Source organism: Callorhinus ursinus, unplaced genomic scaffold, assembly GCF_003265705.2.
Source record: "Callorhinus ursinus isolate GAN/ISIS: 27379988/994484 unplaced genomic scaffold, GSC_fseal_2.0 scaffold51, whole genome shotgun sequence".
Classification (NCBI taxonomy): Eukaryota; Metazoa; Chordata; class Mammalia; order Carnivora; family Otariidae; genus Callorhinus; species Callorhinus ursinus.
Window position 1 is genome coordinate 8,649,391 of NW_027397113.1, and position 16,719 is coordinate 8,666,109.

A 16,719-nucleotide genomic window follows, 5' to 3' on the forward strand; every position below is an offset into this window, starting at 1 on the left:
GTCCTTCCCCCTCTGCTCTAGTTCTCGGTATTGGGTATCGGGAAGGGGGGGAACTGTCAGACCAGCCTGGTACCCCACATGCTGGCTCTGTGGTCTTGGGCAGCTTACTTACCCTCTCTGTGCCCCAGACCCTTCAGGGAGGAGAAAAGCGGCTGACAAGTCCCGTCTTTCAAGGCCCTGATGAGGTCATGAACGTGGATCCCGCACCCCCCGCCCCCACCTGTACATCTTTCACGGGGGCAGGGCTCAACAAGGGACTGCCCCCATTCGTGTGGGGCTCTGAGGGTCTTCTGGTCCCTCACTGTGACTCTGAGTGTGGTCCTAGACCAGGGCATCGACAGCAGCGCGAGCCAGGCTCAGAGGGCACCCCCCCCCCCGCCCGCCGCCACTGACCTCAGCCGCGGGGCCCCGCCAGCCCATCGTCCCCTGCTGGGAAGAGAGGTCACTCAAGGCAGCGTGCTTCTACATCCAGTTTATACACAGCTCTATACAATATACAGAAACCTTTATATACAGATATATTTATAGAATAAGCTATATTAATTTGTCTCTCCTTTTTACAGCAATATTAGTTTGGATCTTTCATACAGTAAGTACAAAAAGTCGTGGGCGAATGGCACGGACAGTGCATGAGTGTCTCTGGGGCCCAGCTGCTCGCCACCGATTGCATATGGAGGTCACCCAGGCCCCTGGGAGAACAGGCCAGCGCCCGGCTGGGAAAGTTTGTGCTGCGGTCTGGGGGAGCGAGTGGGGGTGGGTCTGAGCCTAGCTGGGCTGAGGGGGGTGGCTCAGACCCCCCAAAGTGTGGTGTGGGGAGGAAGGGAGAGATGCGCAGCAGGCCCACTCCTTCAGGGATGTGGGGGGCAGGGGGCGGGTTCGGGGCGGGCTGACCCTGGGGCATCCAGGGCTGAGTCCGAGCCTGCCCCAGCCCCAAGTCTGTAACCCTGCGCGGCTGCAGCCTTGGGGGTGGGGAGTCTGTCCCTGATGGCTCAGTCCTGGGCATGGGTAGGTACCACGCCCCCTTAGAGGTCCCAGGGCCCACCCTGGCAGAGGAAGAATTAAAAGGCCAGACACCAAGTCTCGCCCAGCAATTGGCTGAGGTGCTTGTTGGAACTTTACTCTGATTTACGATTTGTTTTTTTTAAACTCTTAAGGGCCACTGATTCCATCTTGCTTCTGCCGGGCCCAGGCTCTGCCAGCAGCGGGCCCCTCAGCAGGGGCGTCCTGGAGTCTTGTTGGGGGGGTGCTTGTCAGAGAGGGAGGTAGGCCCAGCTCCCCACTCTCTGTCTCCATCTGTCAGGGTGGGCAGGGGTCCCAGAGCAGCATCCGGGCCAGTCCCAGCTGTGTGGGCCGGAGGTCAGGACACAGGCCCCAGATACCAGTGATCATGAGATTGGGGGGGGGGCGGGTTTCTTGGTCAGGGGAGTCTAGCAGCCCCGGAGAGGCCATGGAGGGGCCAGCGTGTGGGGGGGGGTCTGCCTCCAAGACGAAGGCACAAGCGGGCGGTCAGCGCCTGGGCACACAGCAGTTTTCCAGACCCGGGGTCAGGGCAGCAGGAAGGACACGGGGGATGGCGACATCTGAAACTGAGCTCGCCCTACGCATCCCTCCCGCACAGGCCCCCATCCTAGTCTAGGTTCTCGGTGGGCTGGGAGGGGCAGCAAGCAGGCAGGGCAGGTCGGGTGGGCTGGGAGCCCCAGCAGCCCCTTCCCTCCGGAGCGGCGCACACTCATGCACATGCACAAACACGACCCACGCCAGCATGCACACCTCCCCCGGCCAGCTTTCCCGGGCCGGGCCGGGGTGGGGGGCGTTCTCCGACTCCCCCTTGCTTCCCCAACCCAGCAGGGAAGGAACCCCCCAAACGTGGGCTGTGGAGGCCTCCAGCTGAACGGGGAAGGCCCCAGAGCCCCTGGCCCTCCTTCTCCCCCTTTAGCCCGGTCCCACAATGCACCACTCTTGGCTCCAGGTCCTGCCAACAGGACCTCGAGGGTGGGGGGTGGGGGGAAGAAAGCCCTGCTGCTAGGACAGAGCTCAGGCCGGTGAGGAGGGGGCGCTGAGGGGAACGGAGGTGTGTTTGGTTTCAGATCCCAGGGCCTGAGGCTGCCTAGGCGTGGGGGCGAGGTGATATAAAGGGGTTACATGGGGCCCTCAAAGGAAGGGGGATTTGGGTGCCCTCCTTCTTCCCAGGGCACTGACCCTGCAGCCAGGGGTGGTCACACCTGTGACTTCTGCCCTTTGAGTGGCCAGGATCCCCGGGGGTAGAAGGCAAGCCGGGAAGTAATGGGCAGATGGGGCAGGCCAGGGTACCTCGGACCCGTTGCCAGAGGGATCATCATGAGGGGCACCAAGCAGAGAAGGGGTAGTCTCGACCCCACTCTCCTCCAGGCCCCCTGCAGGCCCCGTGGCTGCCTTGGGCTCTGTGGAGACGGGCCCCCTCCCCTCCCTGCTCGAACCCATGATGGGGCAGGGTGGGGTGGGGGTGCTTGCAAGCCCAGGAAACATCCTGAGCCCAGCCCAGCAGCATCTGTAAACATACACAGCACTGCGGGCCATCTTGGTGTGGGGTCACCCCAGGGGGCTGGCCAGCAGGCACCAGATCTGGGGGGTGGCCAGGGCAGATGCCAGCCTGGACCACAGATGTGAGTATGTGGGGAGAGAGCCGCTCTCCATCTCGGCCCCGGGAGAGCAGCCGGAGGGCAGTGATGGGGAGTTGCCAGACCCACGGGCCCCCGTCTTGTGGGGCACAGTGAGGCTGGGAGGGCGGAGTGCTGCCCTGCCCACCTGACAGGCTGCCCCAGGCTCCTCCCTGCTTCACACTCCTCCCCCATCTAGAGGACCTGGATCCCGCCCCGCCCCGGTGGCCCTAAGCTGAGGTAGGGCTGCAGACCCCCAGCTCAGCAGCAGTGCCCCATGCCTGAGGCTAAACCGGCCCCTGCGGCGGGGGGGGGGGGGGGGGAGACTCTCCTCAAAGCTGTTTGGCCCTGGGGGCAGCCACCAGAAGCCCGAGGGGCCACCTGCTCTCCCCCCTCCCCCCGACCCGGGCCTCAGCCGGCAGTCACTCTTGGGGTGTTAGCGCGCCGAGATGACCAGGTCGTCCTGCTTGGCGGGGCTGGCCCCGTGGCCGGTGGGGGTAGAAGTCCGGATCTTGTCCACTGCCAGGCACTCCTGGCTGCTGAGACCCGTGGGTGTCAGGTCCATGAGCTCGCCCGAGGAGCTGAGCGGGAAGGAGGGCGAGAGCGAGATGCCCGAGGAGGGGTCCGCTGAGCCGGCGAAGCGCCTCGGGGGCTTGGGCACCAGGTTGGGCTCAAACTGGGCGCGGAGCAGGATCTCTTGCTGGCTGGGGGACTTGGGGCCCTCGGCATAGTCGCTGGTGGGGCTCTCGGGCACCACCATGCAGTAGAGGTCCTGGAAGGAGCTGCTCTTACTGTCGAGGTTGAAGAGGCTGTCGATGAACTCCGCGAACTCCAGCACCTGAGGGCTGGGCGAGTCCCCCAGGCGCCCGTTGTGCAGGGCCAGCTCTGCCCCGGCGGCCACCCCGCCGCCGCTGCCGCCGCCGCCGCCCTCCTCCTCGTCCTCGGTGGCGGCCGCACTGGGGGGCCGCTCGGGGGTGATGCCCCCGCTGCCCGGGGCCGCCTCCAGGGGCTGCGTGTCCTGGGAGTGTTTGGACAGGCTGTCGGCCCCCAGCAGCTCGGTGCGCGAGCTCAGGGACGGGTTCTCCTCGGGGATGGCGGGGTCGATGTAGAAGAGGTGGCCCTCGTCCCGCTCCAGCACGGCGTGGAGGCTGGGTGAGCCCCGGATGCTGCGGAAGCCCGACGAGCGGCGGGAGTCGAAGCTGTAGAGGGACTCGGTGTCGGACAGGCTCTCCATGGTGGCCAGGGGCGCCCGCCGGGCCTGCAGCTCGGCCGCCAGCCGCTCCTGGGTGGAAAGCAGCAGCAGCTCCACGGGGTCCTGGCGGGCCACTGCCACCGCCGCCGCTGGCGTCAGCAGCCGCCCCTCTGAAAAGCCCTCCAGGCTCATCTCAGACTGGGACTTGCTCCTACAGAGGGCAGGGCAGGGGGGCGCGAGACTCAGGAGGGGCAGGGACACCGGGGTGCGGGGGGGCTCCCCCTCCTGGGCTGCAGGGAACTTGGGGAAGGGGGGAGGGGAGAGTTAATTTAGCCGTTGCTCAACAGGGTGGGGCAGGGAGGCTTATTTTGAAAAAAACAACTCACAAGAACCCAAGACAGAAGGCAAAAGGGGCTGATGTTGTGGGTGGGGGCACCGAAGGCCTAAGGCCCCGCTGGGAGCCCTGGGGTGCCCAGAGCGCTGCCCCAGTCACTCATGAGGCAGTGGTGGGAGGGGAGAGCAGGGAGGGGGAGGGAGAAAGGGAGAGAGCCCTGCCCACAGCTGCCCCCACTGGTTCTCTGGCACCCTCAGGGCCAGGGCCCCTTCTGCATGGGGGGGGGGGCAGCGGCCAGGACCACACACTGGGGTTCCTCCCCCCTCTGCCATGGGTTAGACCCTCTGCTGGACGGACAGGGGAGAGGCGAGAGCGCGGCGGGGGGGGGGGGGGGCCCAGCCGTTCCTCCGCGCAGATGTGGTCAATGCAGCGGCCACAGGAAATGCACAAATGGTGGGGAGAGATGTCCAGGTGTCCCCACCAAGGGCCTGGAAGCGGCGACCACCCTTCCGAGCAGCCTCCTGGCCAGATCTGTGACCTGGCCCGGAAGGGTCCCAGAAGGGCAGGAAGATTCCTCCCCCGCCCCAAAAGGAGCCACCCTTTCAGAGCCAACCCCTGTAAGAGTGTGTGTGAATACTGAGCGTGTGCGGGACTGGGGGCACGCACGCAAGGCCCTGTTATGTGTGCAGTGTGCATACCAGGCTGGCTGCACGTGTCTACGTGTCCGGACACAGGTGCGCTCACACACTCACGTGCACGGGGGCCCATCCTCACAGCCCTTTTGTATGTGCGGCTCGGCCTCTGTCTTGTTGTGCACCCTGTACGGGAGTATGTCTGTGTGGGGCCCTCCGTGCACTTAGAGCTACTGCTCGTGAGCACGTATGTGTACGCGCTACGAATACTTGTGTGCGTGTGTGTAAGCGCACGGGTCTCCATCTGTGTGGGCTAAACGGCTCTCAGTGAATCTTTGTGCTTGTGGCCCCGGGTCTGTGCATCCCTAGGTGACCACCATCCCACGTGGGCTTTAGTGATGGCAAGCTAGGGGGGCCAGGGGAGCAGGCCAGGAGATCCTGGAGAGAGGGGCAAGTTCGAGCCTTCTGCGCAAGCGTGCAGAGCTTCGTGAACACCCGGAGGCCCGGTGCGTGCACGGGATACACATGTGCACAAGCATTCACGCTCCGGAACGCACCTGTGGCGCCGCACGTACCCAATGCGGCGGGGTGGGGCTGCGCGGCAGGACTCACCTGACGCTGTTCCGGTGGTCCGCGGTGGGCAGCTCCAGGGCGAGGCCAGTGGGCATGGGTGGCCCCGTTGGCAGCGGCTGCTGTTGGAAGATGAGCTCGGGAGTCAGGTCCACCTCAGTGGGGCTCACCATGACCTTAGCAGCAGAGAGCAGGGCCGTCTTCCCCTTGTTGTAGTTCTCCAGCACCTGGGGACAGGTCGGGCAAGCTGGTGGCGGTGGTGGAGGGGTGACAATCACATGTGGGGGCGGGGCAGCAGGCCAAGCCTCTCAGGCCAGAGCCTCATGGGGTCGGCCGGGCCCCACTCCTGCCCCCCACCTCCAGCCCAGGTCCCTGCTCCACCAGCACGGCCTGGGACTGGCCCTGCAATCATGCCTTGTCCTGCAGATGAAGCAAGTTGACGTTCTCCTTCCCTATGGGCAGCCTTTCCGTGGCCAGGTGATGGCTGAGGGTGCCCCTGCTCGGCTGCGCATCTGTCATGGGCCAGGTCCCTGGGAGTCTCCCAGACCCCTCCCCGCCATGGGGCCCACATAGCGATGTGGACAGCAGAGGTGTGGGGACCAAAAGACGAGTTCCGGCTCACTTCTCTGAGCGTCCGCACCCTTGCCTGTCCTACGGGGATGGAGACCTGGCCAACAGGGCACTGCAGGGCTCTGATGAGGCGTCACTGCCCAGGCTGCTCCGGGGGCTCACCTTGTTGAGCCCCTCCATGACCACATAGGGGAGGTGCTCATGTAGCATGGCCGGCGAGATGATCACTTCGTTGAAGGCCTTGTTGTCGCCCCAGATGGCAAAGTACGTGGGCTCCTCCTGCTCACAGCAGCTGGGGGAGCATAGGGGCCGGAGGGGAAGATGAGGGTGGGTGGCAGCCTGGCTCCGGTCCCCAGGTCCCTGGGCTCCCTGCTCCGGCCTCACCCGAAGCCCTTACCCTCCCCCTCCCCCGGCCAGGGACGTTGATGCCAAAGGGGCCTAAGCCACAGTCCCTACATAGCCTACCACCTGCTCGTGGCCTGGGCCACACCTGCTCAGCCCTGGGCAAGGCCCGGCTCACAAGCCTTTTGTCACTGGGACAGAGGGTTCAGGCCCCACCCTCTGAAAGAGCACGAAGTGGGAGAAGTCTATGTACTGCTGGCCCACTCATCTCTCCCGCCCCCGCCTCACCCCTGCTCACAACCGCTGCCCACTAACTCCAGAGGGGATGCCACACAACTGAGGCGGGAGCTGGCCAGGGCCTCAGGGTGACCCCCCAGGGCATCCGCTTTTAAATGGACCATAAGTGGGGAGAGCTACCCTGGGGGACACCAGGGAAGGCCTGGCACTGGGAACAAAGGCTGGGACTGTCCAGAGAGGAGCCTGGGGTCCTGCTCTGGTCTTTTCTTCTACTTCCACGGCCCAAGGACAGTGCAACCCTGCCATGAGTGTCCTGGGCAATCCTCTCCCCGCCTCTGCCCACAGTCCCAGGGGGGTGGCTAAGCAAGGCCAGCCCCATCCCCCACGCCCCTGGGCACTGCCGCCTCCCAGCTGACCCAGGGTCACAGGCAGCACCTACCAGCACTGCTCTGCTGGGTGGTTGTGGACCACATGGATGATGCGGCCGGGCGGGTAGAGAGGGGTGCTGGCAGACAGGGCGATGGTGAGGTCGCTGGGGTGGGTCCAGAGCCGTGTGCTGGCAAGGGTGGCCACCTCGACCTCCTCAGGCAGCTCCGACTTGGGGATACATTTGGTGGCCCCCACGATAATTCGCCACTGTGCAGGGTTGGGGAGGGGGAGATGGGGACAGAGCTGACCAGGGCTGGCTGGTGGGCAGCGGCAGGAGGGGCCTCAGAAGGGGGCTCAGAGGTGACAGGTGGGAGCTGGGATGGCCACGGGGCAGAGGGAAGAACAGTGCCCACCTGAAGAGGCAGTGGCTGAGGCATATGGTGGCCACAATGGCCAAAAAGATGCCAAGGACAGATGACATGACTGTTGAATTTCAGGGCTAGAACGGGGCTGGAAGACCAGTCAACTCCTCATCTAGAGGATGGGGAAAACAGCCCAGCAAAGGAAGGGACTTGCTCTGGGTCATGTCCCGCGTCAGAGACAGAGCAGACACCGAAGTTCAGTCCAGCTGCATCTACGAGGCCTGGACACGTCTGGGTTGACCCCAGCCACCCGACGAGCACGCAGGCCTGGGTCCGATAGGAGCAGTTCTGCCTCCCAGAACCGGGCTCCTCCAGGCAGACATGGCCCCCTAAGGCTCTGCTGCCCTGCCCACCTCTGCCACCTGGTGCCTGGCCCAGGGCCCTGCCTGCCAGAAGGTCATGGGCACCAAGGCTGGGAACAGTCCAAACTGGGCAGGGATGATGAGTGGGGTGGGGCCGGGGGTCAGAGAAGACATGCTGGTCTGGGTTGGCCCCTTCCTGCCTGCCTCGGGGTACCTGGCCATGGCACCCACGCCCGCCTGGCACGCTGAAGCTGGCTCGGCACAGGAAGAGCCCCCAGTGCGCTCGGAGACCTGATGAGGGATGAGGCAGGGCTGAGCCTCTCCTTAGCCCCAGCGGAGCATCAGAACAAACTGCACCCAGACCCCCTCCGGCGGTGGCATCAGGACTCGGTGGAGTCTGGGGAACCGCAGCGGGCTCGGCAGACGCCTTCCTGTCACGAACTCGAAGCACTTCGAGTTTGAGCCTTGGGCCTGCTTTTTCCTGACTTTAGGCAGCTCTGGGTGACAGGGCTGGCACTCAGGAGCCCCTGGTCCCAGTCCTGACAGCGTGTGTGAGCAAAAGCAAGTCCCTTACCCACTCTGGGCCTCGGTTTCCCCGCTCTGTACAAGGACAGGTCATAGGGGAGACAAGATGAGCGTGGAGGTGCTGAGAGTTTGACGGCCCGGTGTTCCCGTGACATCGGCCACATCGAGCCTGGCCTCACATGGCTGGGCCCTCTTGTGCTTTGTGCGAGCCCCGCATGCCAAGCAGGGGAGCGGGGGAACTCACTTTGGGCTTGGTGCTTCGCTGTAGGACGTCTAGGAGCTGTCTGCGGAAGCCTTCCAGCTGGGAGAGGCCGATCCTGGGGAAGGAAGCAAGCCGGATGTCAGCCTGGCCGGGCCAGGGACTGGGAGGGGTGTGGGGCGTGCGGGCGGAGGGGCAGGCCCGCCCACGGCAGCCACGGAAAGGAGAAGACCACGCCGTCGGTATCATGGGGTGGGAGGGGTGGGCAGGGGTGAGTCTGCAGCGCAGCAGGGCCTAGCCAGGGAAGGGAGGTCAGGCAGGGTGGGGCCACCTGTCCTCTCGCCCTGGGGACTCTGGGGGCTCTGGGATTCCCCGGGGAGATGGGAATCTGAGGGAGGGGCCCCAAGGGGGCAGGAATAGCTGGCCAGGATGGTGGTGAGAGGGAGCGACTTGTGACTTGCAACTCACCTGGGGACAAGATCTTTGCCCAGAACCACGGCCGTCACAAATTCCTTGGAGTACTCCATGGCGTCCTCACTGCAAAGGAAGCCAGGGGTTGCTGAGGCAGGGGTGGTGAGGGGGCCCTGTTCCAGCGTTCCCGGGGTTCGTGTTTTGGTTCAAGGCCCTGCGGGGAGCTCACAGGTGCCAGGCTGGGCTGCCTGCTCCTGGTCGCACCCTTCCTGCCCGTGAGGCTTTGCGGGGCGCAGATCCTGGGGTCTGCCTGGCATTTGACAGAGCACCCCTCCCTCCACTTACCAGGCCATTCCCAGGCCCCCATGTGACCAGAAGCCAGACTGCCCAGGCCAGCTCCTAGGCCTTCAGCCCCATCAACCCCAGGCAGCTCAGGCTCCGGGCTGCTCACCTCAGCAGGCCTCCTGGTGGGGAGTAGGCAAAGCACTTGAGGGTAGGGTACTGGGGGCGCAGCAGGAAGGAGAGAATGGCGGCGGTGCCTGCACCCAGGGAGTGGCCCACCACAATCAGGCCGTAGTGTTTTGTTCCTCGGCCCTGAAAACCAAGAGAAGTCTGAGAGCCCTGCCCCCCGGATTGTCCGGACTATAGCTGATACCGGGCAGGCAGAGGGGTCTTCCCAGAGTCCTGACACGGGGTCTGTGCTGTGCGGTCACTGTGGCAGCAGAAGAGCCAAGCTAGACTCGCACAGAGCAACTTCCTGGGGAGACTCTTCTAATAAACTCCTACTCACCTTTCAAAACCTTGTTCAGAGTACCTCCTTGGAGAAGCCCCTCCTGATTTTCCGGGAGAGGCTTACTCCCTCCTAGACCCTGCATCTGCACGCATGGCAGACCTTTACATATGGTAATTACACTCTACTGTAATAGCGTACCTTCTACGGAGATTGTCACCTGCCCGTTTCTGTGTCCCAGCTACTAGACTGGGGTCTCCTGAGGCCAAGGACTGCTTGGCTTTGGGAAGGGCGGTTGCAGCACCTTGGGGGCTGCCTGCCCGCGGAGCAGGGGATGGGTAGGACCCAGATTGCCCCAACCAGAGCAACACCCTTCCTATGGGCTCTGTAATTAGTTTTCTTTGTGGCCTGCTCTATATTTTGAAGCCCCTGCCCAGAGCCATCTTTGTGCCCCCAGTGCTTGGCATGGAGCAGGTGCTCATAACTGGGGGTGCTGGGCAGGGAGGCCCAAGAAATGCTGGTACGAGAGAGGAAGGGGTCAGAGGCGGGGGAGGGACTGAGCAAGTGAGGAGGGGGCTGGGAGTCAGGCATCAAAGGGGAGTGTAGGAGCCTGGCTTGTGCCACCGCACAAGGTGTGGGGGGGCTCCCCCATGCACGCACCCTGCCCCCAGGGCTGTTTTGGGGGAGGCAGAGCCAGCATGGCCAGGGCTCAGTGCCAGGGAAAATGCCTCACCAGGTCTCGCCCAAAGGCCTGGGACAGGACCATCTCCTGCTCCAGCTTCTTCTTGATGTACTCAGCCGAGAGGACCATTCCCTGGGCAAGGAGGGACAGAGGTGGCTGTCACGGGGAGGGAGGTCTTTTATTTTTTATTTTATTTTTTTTAAAAGATTATTTATTTTGAGAGAGAGCGAGCGAGAGAGCATGCAGGGAGCAGGGGCAGAAGGAGAGGGAGAGAGAGTCTTAAGCAGACTCTGTGCTGAGTGTGCAGCTGGACACAGGGCTTGGTCTCACGACCCTGAGATCATGACTTGAGCTGAAACTAAGGATCAGACGCTTGAGGGCGACTGGGTGGCTCAGTCAGTTAAGCGTCTGCCTTCGGCTCAGGTCGTGATCCCGGGGTCCTGGGATCGAGTCCCGCATCGGGCTCCCTGCTCAGTGGGGAGTCTGCTTCTCCGTCTCCCTCTGCCCCTCCCCCTGCTCATGTGCGTGCTCTCTCAAATAAATAAAATCTTAAAAAAAAAACAAAACCCCAAAAGAATCAGACGCTTAACTGGCTGTACCACCTAGGCGCCCCGGGAGGGAGGTCTTTTCAGAGACCAGCAAAACCATGACTGGAATCTCACCAATCCTGTCTCAACCATTTCCCCTTTGGCCCTCCTAACAACCTGGCTGTGGGGGCCGGTGGACACTTTATTACATCATTTCCATTTCACAGATGACAAAACTGAGGCTCAGAAGAGTTGTGTGTCTCACAGAAACCAATCTCTTCCCAGCTGCCTCTTCAGGCTCTTCTGGGGCAGGATCTGGGCCAGGCAGGACTGCGGGGGTCCCGGTGGGTGGGCCACAGTGGATCTTCTAGATGAATCCGTGGCTCCTCTGACCCATCTCTCCCTGGGGGCCCAGCAAGCAGGGAGACCCCCCACCCCAAGAGCAGGACAGGTGTGTGTGCTGGCAAGGGAGGGGAGGGGAGAAGGGGCCTCGGGGGCCGGGGAGGAGCGGTACCTTGTGCCCCAGCCAGGCGCCGTGGTGCCCCTCCACGGGGAGGCGCTCGGCGTCACCGGTCAGGTCTGTCAGGGCATCCTTGTGGAGAGAGAAGACAGGTGAGGGCTGGGGTGAGGCCAGGAAGGGGGAGGCGGGCACCCCTCGGAGGCCGTGAGGGGTGGGCTGGGAGCCACACGGGGCATACCTTGGGGGAAAGGGTTCCCCGGATACTGATCACCACCTTCTTCTTGTCGTGGTCCACTGCCACATAGAAGGGGGTCTCATAGACCTAGGATAAGGGGGGCTCATGAGCCAAGTGGCCCTGGGATGGGGCCAGACTCGGGGAGCGACCTACGCAGGTCTCCTGACCAAGGAACCAGCTGCCTGGGCCCCCGCAAGGCCGCCGGGGCTCCCTGCAGGCTCCCCTCCAGCTCAGGCTGCCTGGGAGCTGCTGTCCTGCCTGCGGAGTCTACAGGGACCGCTGCCCTCTCCCCAGGGCCTCGCTGCTGAGCCCCCCATCCCTTCCCCCACAGCGCTGCCGAGAGGGCCCGGGGAGCACTCCCTAGCCCCGGAGGGGGTGCGGGCCCGGCCGCGGCGGCGGGGGGGGGCGGGGTAGGCTGGGGGTTGGGGGGCGCTGCCCACGGGCCCGGCGTGGCGGCTCACCGCGTCGTGGCAGGAGGTGTACACGATGTCCACCGCGGCCATGTTCTCGTCCAGGAAGTGGCGCCGGATGGCGATAGCGTTGCAGCCGCAGCAGTTGTCCTCCTCGATGGTGACTCCTGGGGCGAAGCGGGGCCGCGCGGGGCACAGGCAGCACCTGGCAGGGGGGCGGGGGCTCAGAGACCCCGAGAGCACCTGTCCCCGCCAGCCGCTCTGGAACCCCCCCTCGAACGGTCCCAGAGCCCTCACCCGACTTGGCCTCCTGGCGGCAGGGGACCCGGGGGGCCTCTCCCGCTCCCCACAACGCTCTCCCCGCCTCACCCCTCCATCGCTCCCCCCTCACTGGCGGCCTCCCTGGGCCCATCCTCCGCCATAGCTGCGTCCTTCTCTTCTTGCTAGCTCCTCACCCGTCTCCGGCCTCTGAGCTACCGAACCGCCCGACCTGCTCCGGGCCCCCAGGTGCCCCCCTCCCGCCGCCCCAGGCCCTGCTGGCCCGCCCCCGTGTGCTCCCTGAGTCCCCCTGCTCATTGCCCAGCGCCGTCCTTGGAGCTGGCCTCACGTCCCCTCCCCACCTCACGTCCCACAGCCCATCGGTCGCTCGGCACATCGGCTCACCCTGCCTTCAACTTCGGAACGGACTCCAACCACTTTCCCTCGCGCCCACCCCTGCCACCATCATCTCTGCCTCGGAGCGTCATGGTGGCCTCCTGACGTGCCTCCCTCATCTACTCTTGCGCTCGATGTTCTCCATCGGCAGCCAGAGCGACCCCCTAAGACCTAAGTCGAGCCATGTCGCTTCACTCGAAACCCGACAGTGATGCCCTTCCTGTCCAGTGTAAGAGCCAGAGTCCTTGCGAGGGTCACCGGCGCTGCCCCATCTGGCCCGGTTCCCTGGCTTGCCGCCTCCGACCTCCCTCGGGCCCCACTGGCCCTCCTGCCCACCCTCAGATGCACTGGCCAGACTGCCCGACAGGACTCCTCACTTCCTACGGGCCTCTGCTCGAGTGTATGTCATGGTGAGGTCCGCCTTGGACACCCCCTCTAGCCCAGCCAGCCCCCTGCCAGTGTTCCCTGGCCGGACAACACCCCCCTCTTTATTTCTCTCCCAAGCGTGCCTCTGGTCCTGGAGGCTCTGCGCCCTTCTCTGTGTACTGTCTGCCTCTCCCCCCGGCAACGGCTCCCCAGGGCCGGGGCTGCTCTGCCCCATGTGCAGTCACGTGCCCAGCACCAGGCACACAGAGGCATCCCCCAAATGAGCATCTGAGCCCCCCCCCCCGCCCCGCTGCTCAGGGTGCAGCGACTCCTCAGGCCGCCAGAGGGAGCCAGCAGCCAACAGATGGGGCCCTGGAGCCGTGAGCCGGAACACCAGGCCCCATGGGCTCCCTGTCTCGAGAGGAGAGCTGAGATTTTATGAAGAGTCCCGAATTTCGGGGATGCTGAGCGGTTTGTCCTCACCCAAGCAGCGCCTAAGGGACTGTTACCTACTTCCCAATGAGGAGAGGCCTCGCTGGGAAAACTCAGGGTCCAGCCGAGTCTGGGAAGCCACGGGGCCTGCAGTGGGCGACCACCTCAAGGCACGTGGGGGGAGCCCTCCGCGACTGCAGGGCCAAGGGGGGGCCGACCCGGGTCTGGGGTCCAGACTCCTGTTCCCAGGCAGCTGCCTCCACTCCGTAGCCTCAGCCGGCACGTGGCCACCACAGTGTGGCCTTCAGGGACAGACACCTGGGCTTTCTCCTCGCAGCCCCGAGAAGCTGACGAAGCAGCATCCCTCCTGTCTGCAGATCCCCCCGAGGGCCCAGCCTGCCAGCGACTCCCTGGCTTCTCAAATACCCCATGGGCAGGCTGGACAGGCATTGCCTGCACTGGCGATGTCCTCACCCTGCCAGTGAGTAACGGAGCAGAGCCCCTCAGAGCCCAGGGCTCGAGGCTCCTGGTCTGGTGCTCATTCGGAGAAGCTTCTCAGCAGTGGCAGGGACTCCCAAGGATGCTGGGAGGACAGCCAGCTGTGGGAGGGGGCATGGGGTGCCTGGTCCCACTCACTCGGTGAGTCACTGGAGGATGGGAGAACAGGGTCCCAAGGGCTACCCATCCTTCTGCAGAAAGGAAGGGCAGCGCAGGAGGGGTGTGGCTGCCCCAAGGGCAGGGGTGTCACAGACAGAAGGTCAGCCTTTCCAGACGAGGGAGCCAGGGACCTGTCCTCCTTCTGTCTGGGCCAGGCTGAGGGTGGAGACACCAACGGAGAAGGGCCCCTCCTGGAGCTGTGCCCTTCTCTGGCTCAGTTAGGAAAGCAGAGTCCACCCGGCGCCCAGGGGTGGCGTGTGGGCAGGTTTGGGCAGGTGCTTGCCCAATCCCTGTGAAGAGGGTCAAAGTCTTTCACTAAAGGGCCTTCTTGACACCCTTCCAGAGGCCTCCACAGACTGGGCCTCTACTAGGAAAGTCCTTTCTTCCAGAAAGGCAGAGCACATGGGACAGGAGCAGGAGAAGAAAGACATAGGCAGAGGGGAGCGGAGTGGTCGAGCGGGGCAGAGAGGGGCGGGAGGGGAAGGGAGCCAGCAGGGTCCGATGCTGGGCAACCCTCACTCGATCCTCTCAAACCAACTCCAGGAGGTAGGTACTGCCACCCCCACTTTACAGATAAGGAAACTGAGCCTTGCGGAGGTAGGCCGACTCGCCCATGGCTGCCAGCGACAACATCTGGATTCAAACCAAATACTGTGTGATTCCAGAGCCCACGCTCTTCCCCGCCTAAGGATAATGCAGACCTAGAGAGGCCGAGGCCCAGAGGCGGTGTGGAAGAGAAGCCATGCAGGCCACAGACCACGGGGGGCGGGGCGGCAGGCACAGTCTGTTCGGGGAGAGTCTCCCACAGGCTGGCCCAGCCTCAGGACCGCTGCTGGCCCACACACGCCGGCCGGCCGGCCGGAAGGACGGGACAGGGGTACTCACGAGCAGGACCGCGCCAGGCGGCAGAGGCCGCAGGCCGGCTTCCGCATCAGGTACATGGGCCACCCATAGGCGGCCAGGGCGAAGAGCATGTAGTAACAGACCTCTCTGTAGCGGAGCATCTCTTGCTGGAAGAAAGCAGGGGGAGGTGGTCACCTCTCACCGTTCCGGCCTACAGCCTCTCGGCCCAAGGGCTCCCCTTGGATGGAGGAGGGAGCGGCCCTCCTGGCCTCCCCGGGGGACTGCGGGCCCACCGTGCTCCTGTCTTGGAGGAAGGACCGCTCCTCCAGATGATAATTGCATTTCCCTAATTATCTCCATGCAACCAGGGCACGAAGCCTCCTGGGGCCTCTCCTGATGCTCCAACCTCCGAATTAATGATTTGGGGACAGAAAACCACTCGGAGCACTGGATCGATTTCCTTGCCTGTTTTCCAGAGAAGGGAAGTGAGGGGGAGGCGTGAGTGGCCATCACCCGCCTCAGCAATCAGGCCTGGGAAGGGAAGTTTAACCCTCAGAGGCCCTGGGCCCTGTCCTCCAGCTGGGGGTGTCCGGGCCTTGAGCAGCAGGGCTGGCCCTGTAGACGCTGGGTGACCTGACAAATCGGCAACACTCTCTCTGCCTGCAAGTTCTTTGTCTGCAAATATGGGGAGACTCCAGTTTGACTGGGCAAGTCACGGGCTCCCCACGGATGTCTGGAGCAGATTGGAATCTCTGCAGAGAAAGGCACCAGTTTGAAACCCAGAGTCTGAGGCCGGTGGCTGTTGTTATTATCAGCCCGATGGGCTGGAAGGAGACAGGAGACACAGGTGTCCCAGCAAAGCGGCTTCCAGTGTCCCGGGTGTGCCAGGTGCTGGAGGGCTCCTGCACTTAGGGGGAATTAGTCACCTTGTAAAAGTTAAAGAGGGTGATTAGTCATCTTCTGAAGTGAAATAGGTAGCACTTTAATAAGGGCCCAGAGGGGTGGAGGCATCCCCGGGCCAGCTCTGTCTGCTCTTTAGGAATGAGCTGGAGAAGGTAATTAACTTCTCTGTGTGTCAGAGCTCGGCTCCGGCTGGAGGGCGGGGCGCTGGCAGGCTCTGCCAAGTGGCAGGCAGAGACCCCAGCACCTGAAGGCCCTGCGGCCTGCCTCTGCCCCCTCCTCACGTGGCGGGAGAACCCGGGGCGATCCAGGTAAGCGAGGCCAGGCAGGGCACCTGCTGCGGGCGGGCCATTTTCAGAGGGGATACACGCAGCTACTTTGGGCAGTGGGGACAGATGGAGACTGGAGGCTTTTCTAGGGGATCTAGATACAAGGGAGGAATCCTTTCTAGTAGGTCCCGACTGCGGAACTGGACTCAGAATGACTCATTTCCTCTCCACTAGCGCTCTGGGGGGAAGGTACGCCCAGCATCATTACCCACGCAGGAACGGGCTCAGAAGGGATGGAGGACTTGCTCAAGGTCACAGCGACAGCGGCGGAGCTGAAGCACCCCTAATCGGTTTGCTCCTGAGGCCGCCAGCTGCAGTGTCGGCCCCGGGCAGCACAGGGCCCTTGTGGTGGTGAGGGGGCTCCCCTGGCCACAGGACCGGCCCCACCTTTACCTGTGAAACACTGGGGTTCTAGTACAGAGGCCTGAGAAGAGGTTCCATAAGCAGTGCGGTATGTCACGCTGCCTCTTAGGAGAACAGGAGTAGCAACCGTGTAAGCCGCGCACGCCTGGGAAGCACCTTAGGATCTCACGAGGCCAGGACTGAACATTCTGAGTGTAGTGAAGCTGATTCCAGGGTTTTGACCACGGGACCAGCATGACGGGGGCGGTCCTCAGGAGGAAGGGGTGTGAACTGAGGAGGGAGGCTACGTGGAGAGCTGCAGGGGGACCCACAGAGGAGGAGGTGCCGCCCATGCTGTCGGGGCAGTGGGCAGGTGGCCTGCTCAGGCCGCCCCAGCAGAGGGCGAGGGAC

At 63.8% G+C, this 16,719-nt stretch overlaps 1 protein-coding gene across 6 annotated transcripts in view; it reads right to left on the bottom strand.

Moving 5' to 3' along the window:
- Positions 1-457: 457 nt before the first annotated feature.
- Positions 458-16,719, bottom strand: part of DAGLA (diacylglycerol lipase alpha) — a 62,419-nt gene continuing 46,157 nt past the window's right edge. For all 6 annotated transcript variants that reach the window (XM_073883633.1, XM_025878770.2, XM_073883634.1 and 3 more), the window contains 12 exons: positions 14,780-14,904; positions 11,837-11,990; positions 11,379-11,462; positions 11,195-11,272; positions 10,205-10,285; positions 9,193-9,335; positions 8,799-8,867; positions 8,376-8,448; positions 6,953-7,149; positions 6,097-6,226; positions 5,407-5,591; positions 458-4,039 (listed from right to left, as the gene is read on the bottom strand). In XM_073883633.1, coding sequence (XP_073739734.1) covers positions 3,073-4,039; positions 5,407-5,591; positions 6,097-6,226; positions 6,953-7,149; positions 8,376-8,448; positions 8,799-8,867; positions 9,193-9,335; positions 10,205-10,285; positions 11,195-11,272; positions 11,379-11,462; positions 11,837-11,990; positions 14,780-14,904 — 2,286 coding nt within the window. In that variant the 3' untranslated portion in view covers positions 458-3,072. The remainder of the gene's footprint in view (positions 4,040-5,406; positions 5,592-6,096; positions 6,227-6,952; positions 7,150-8,375; positions 8,449-8,798; positions 8,868-9,192; positions 9,336-10,204; positions 10,286-11,194; positions 11,273-11,378; positions 11,463-11,836; positions 11,991-14,779; positions 14,905-16,719) is intronic.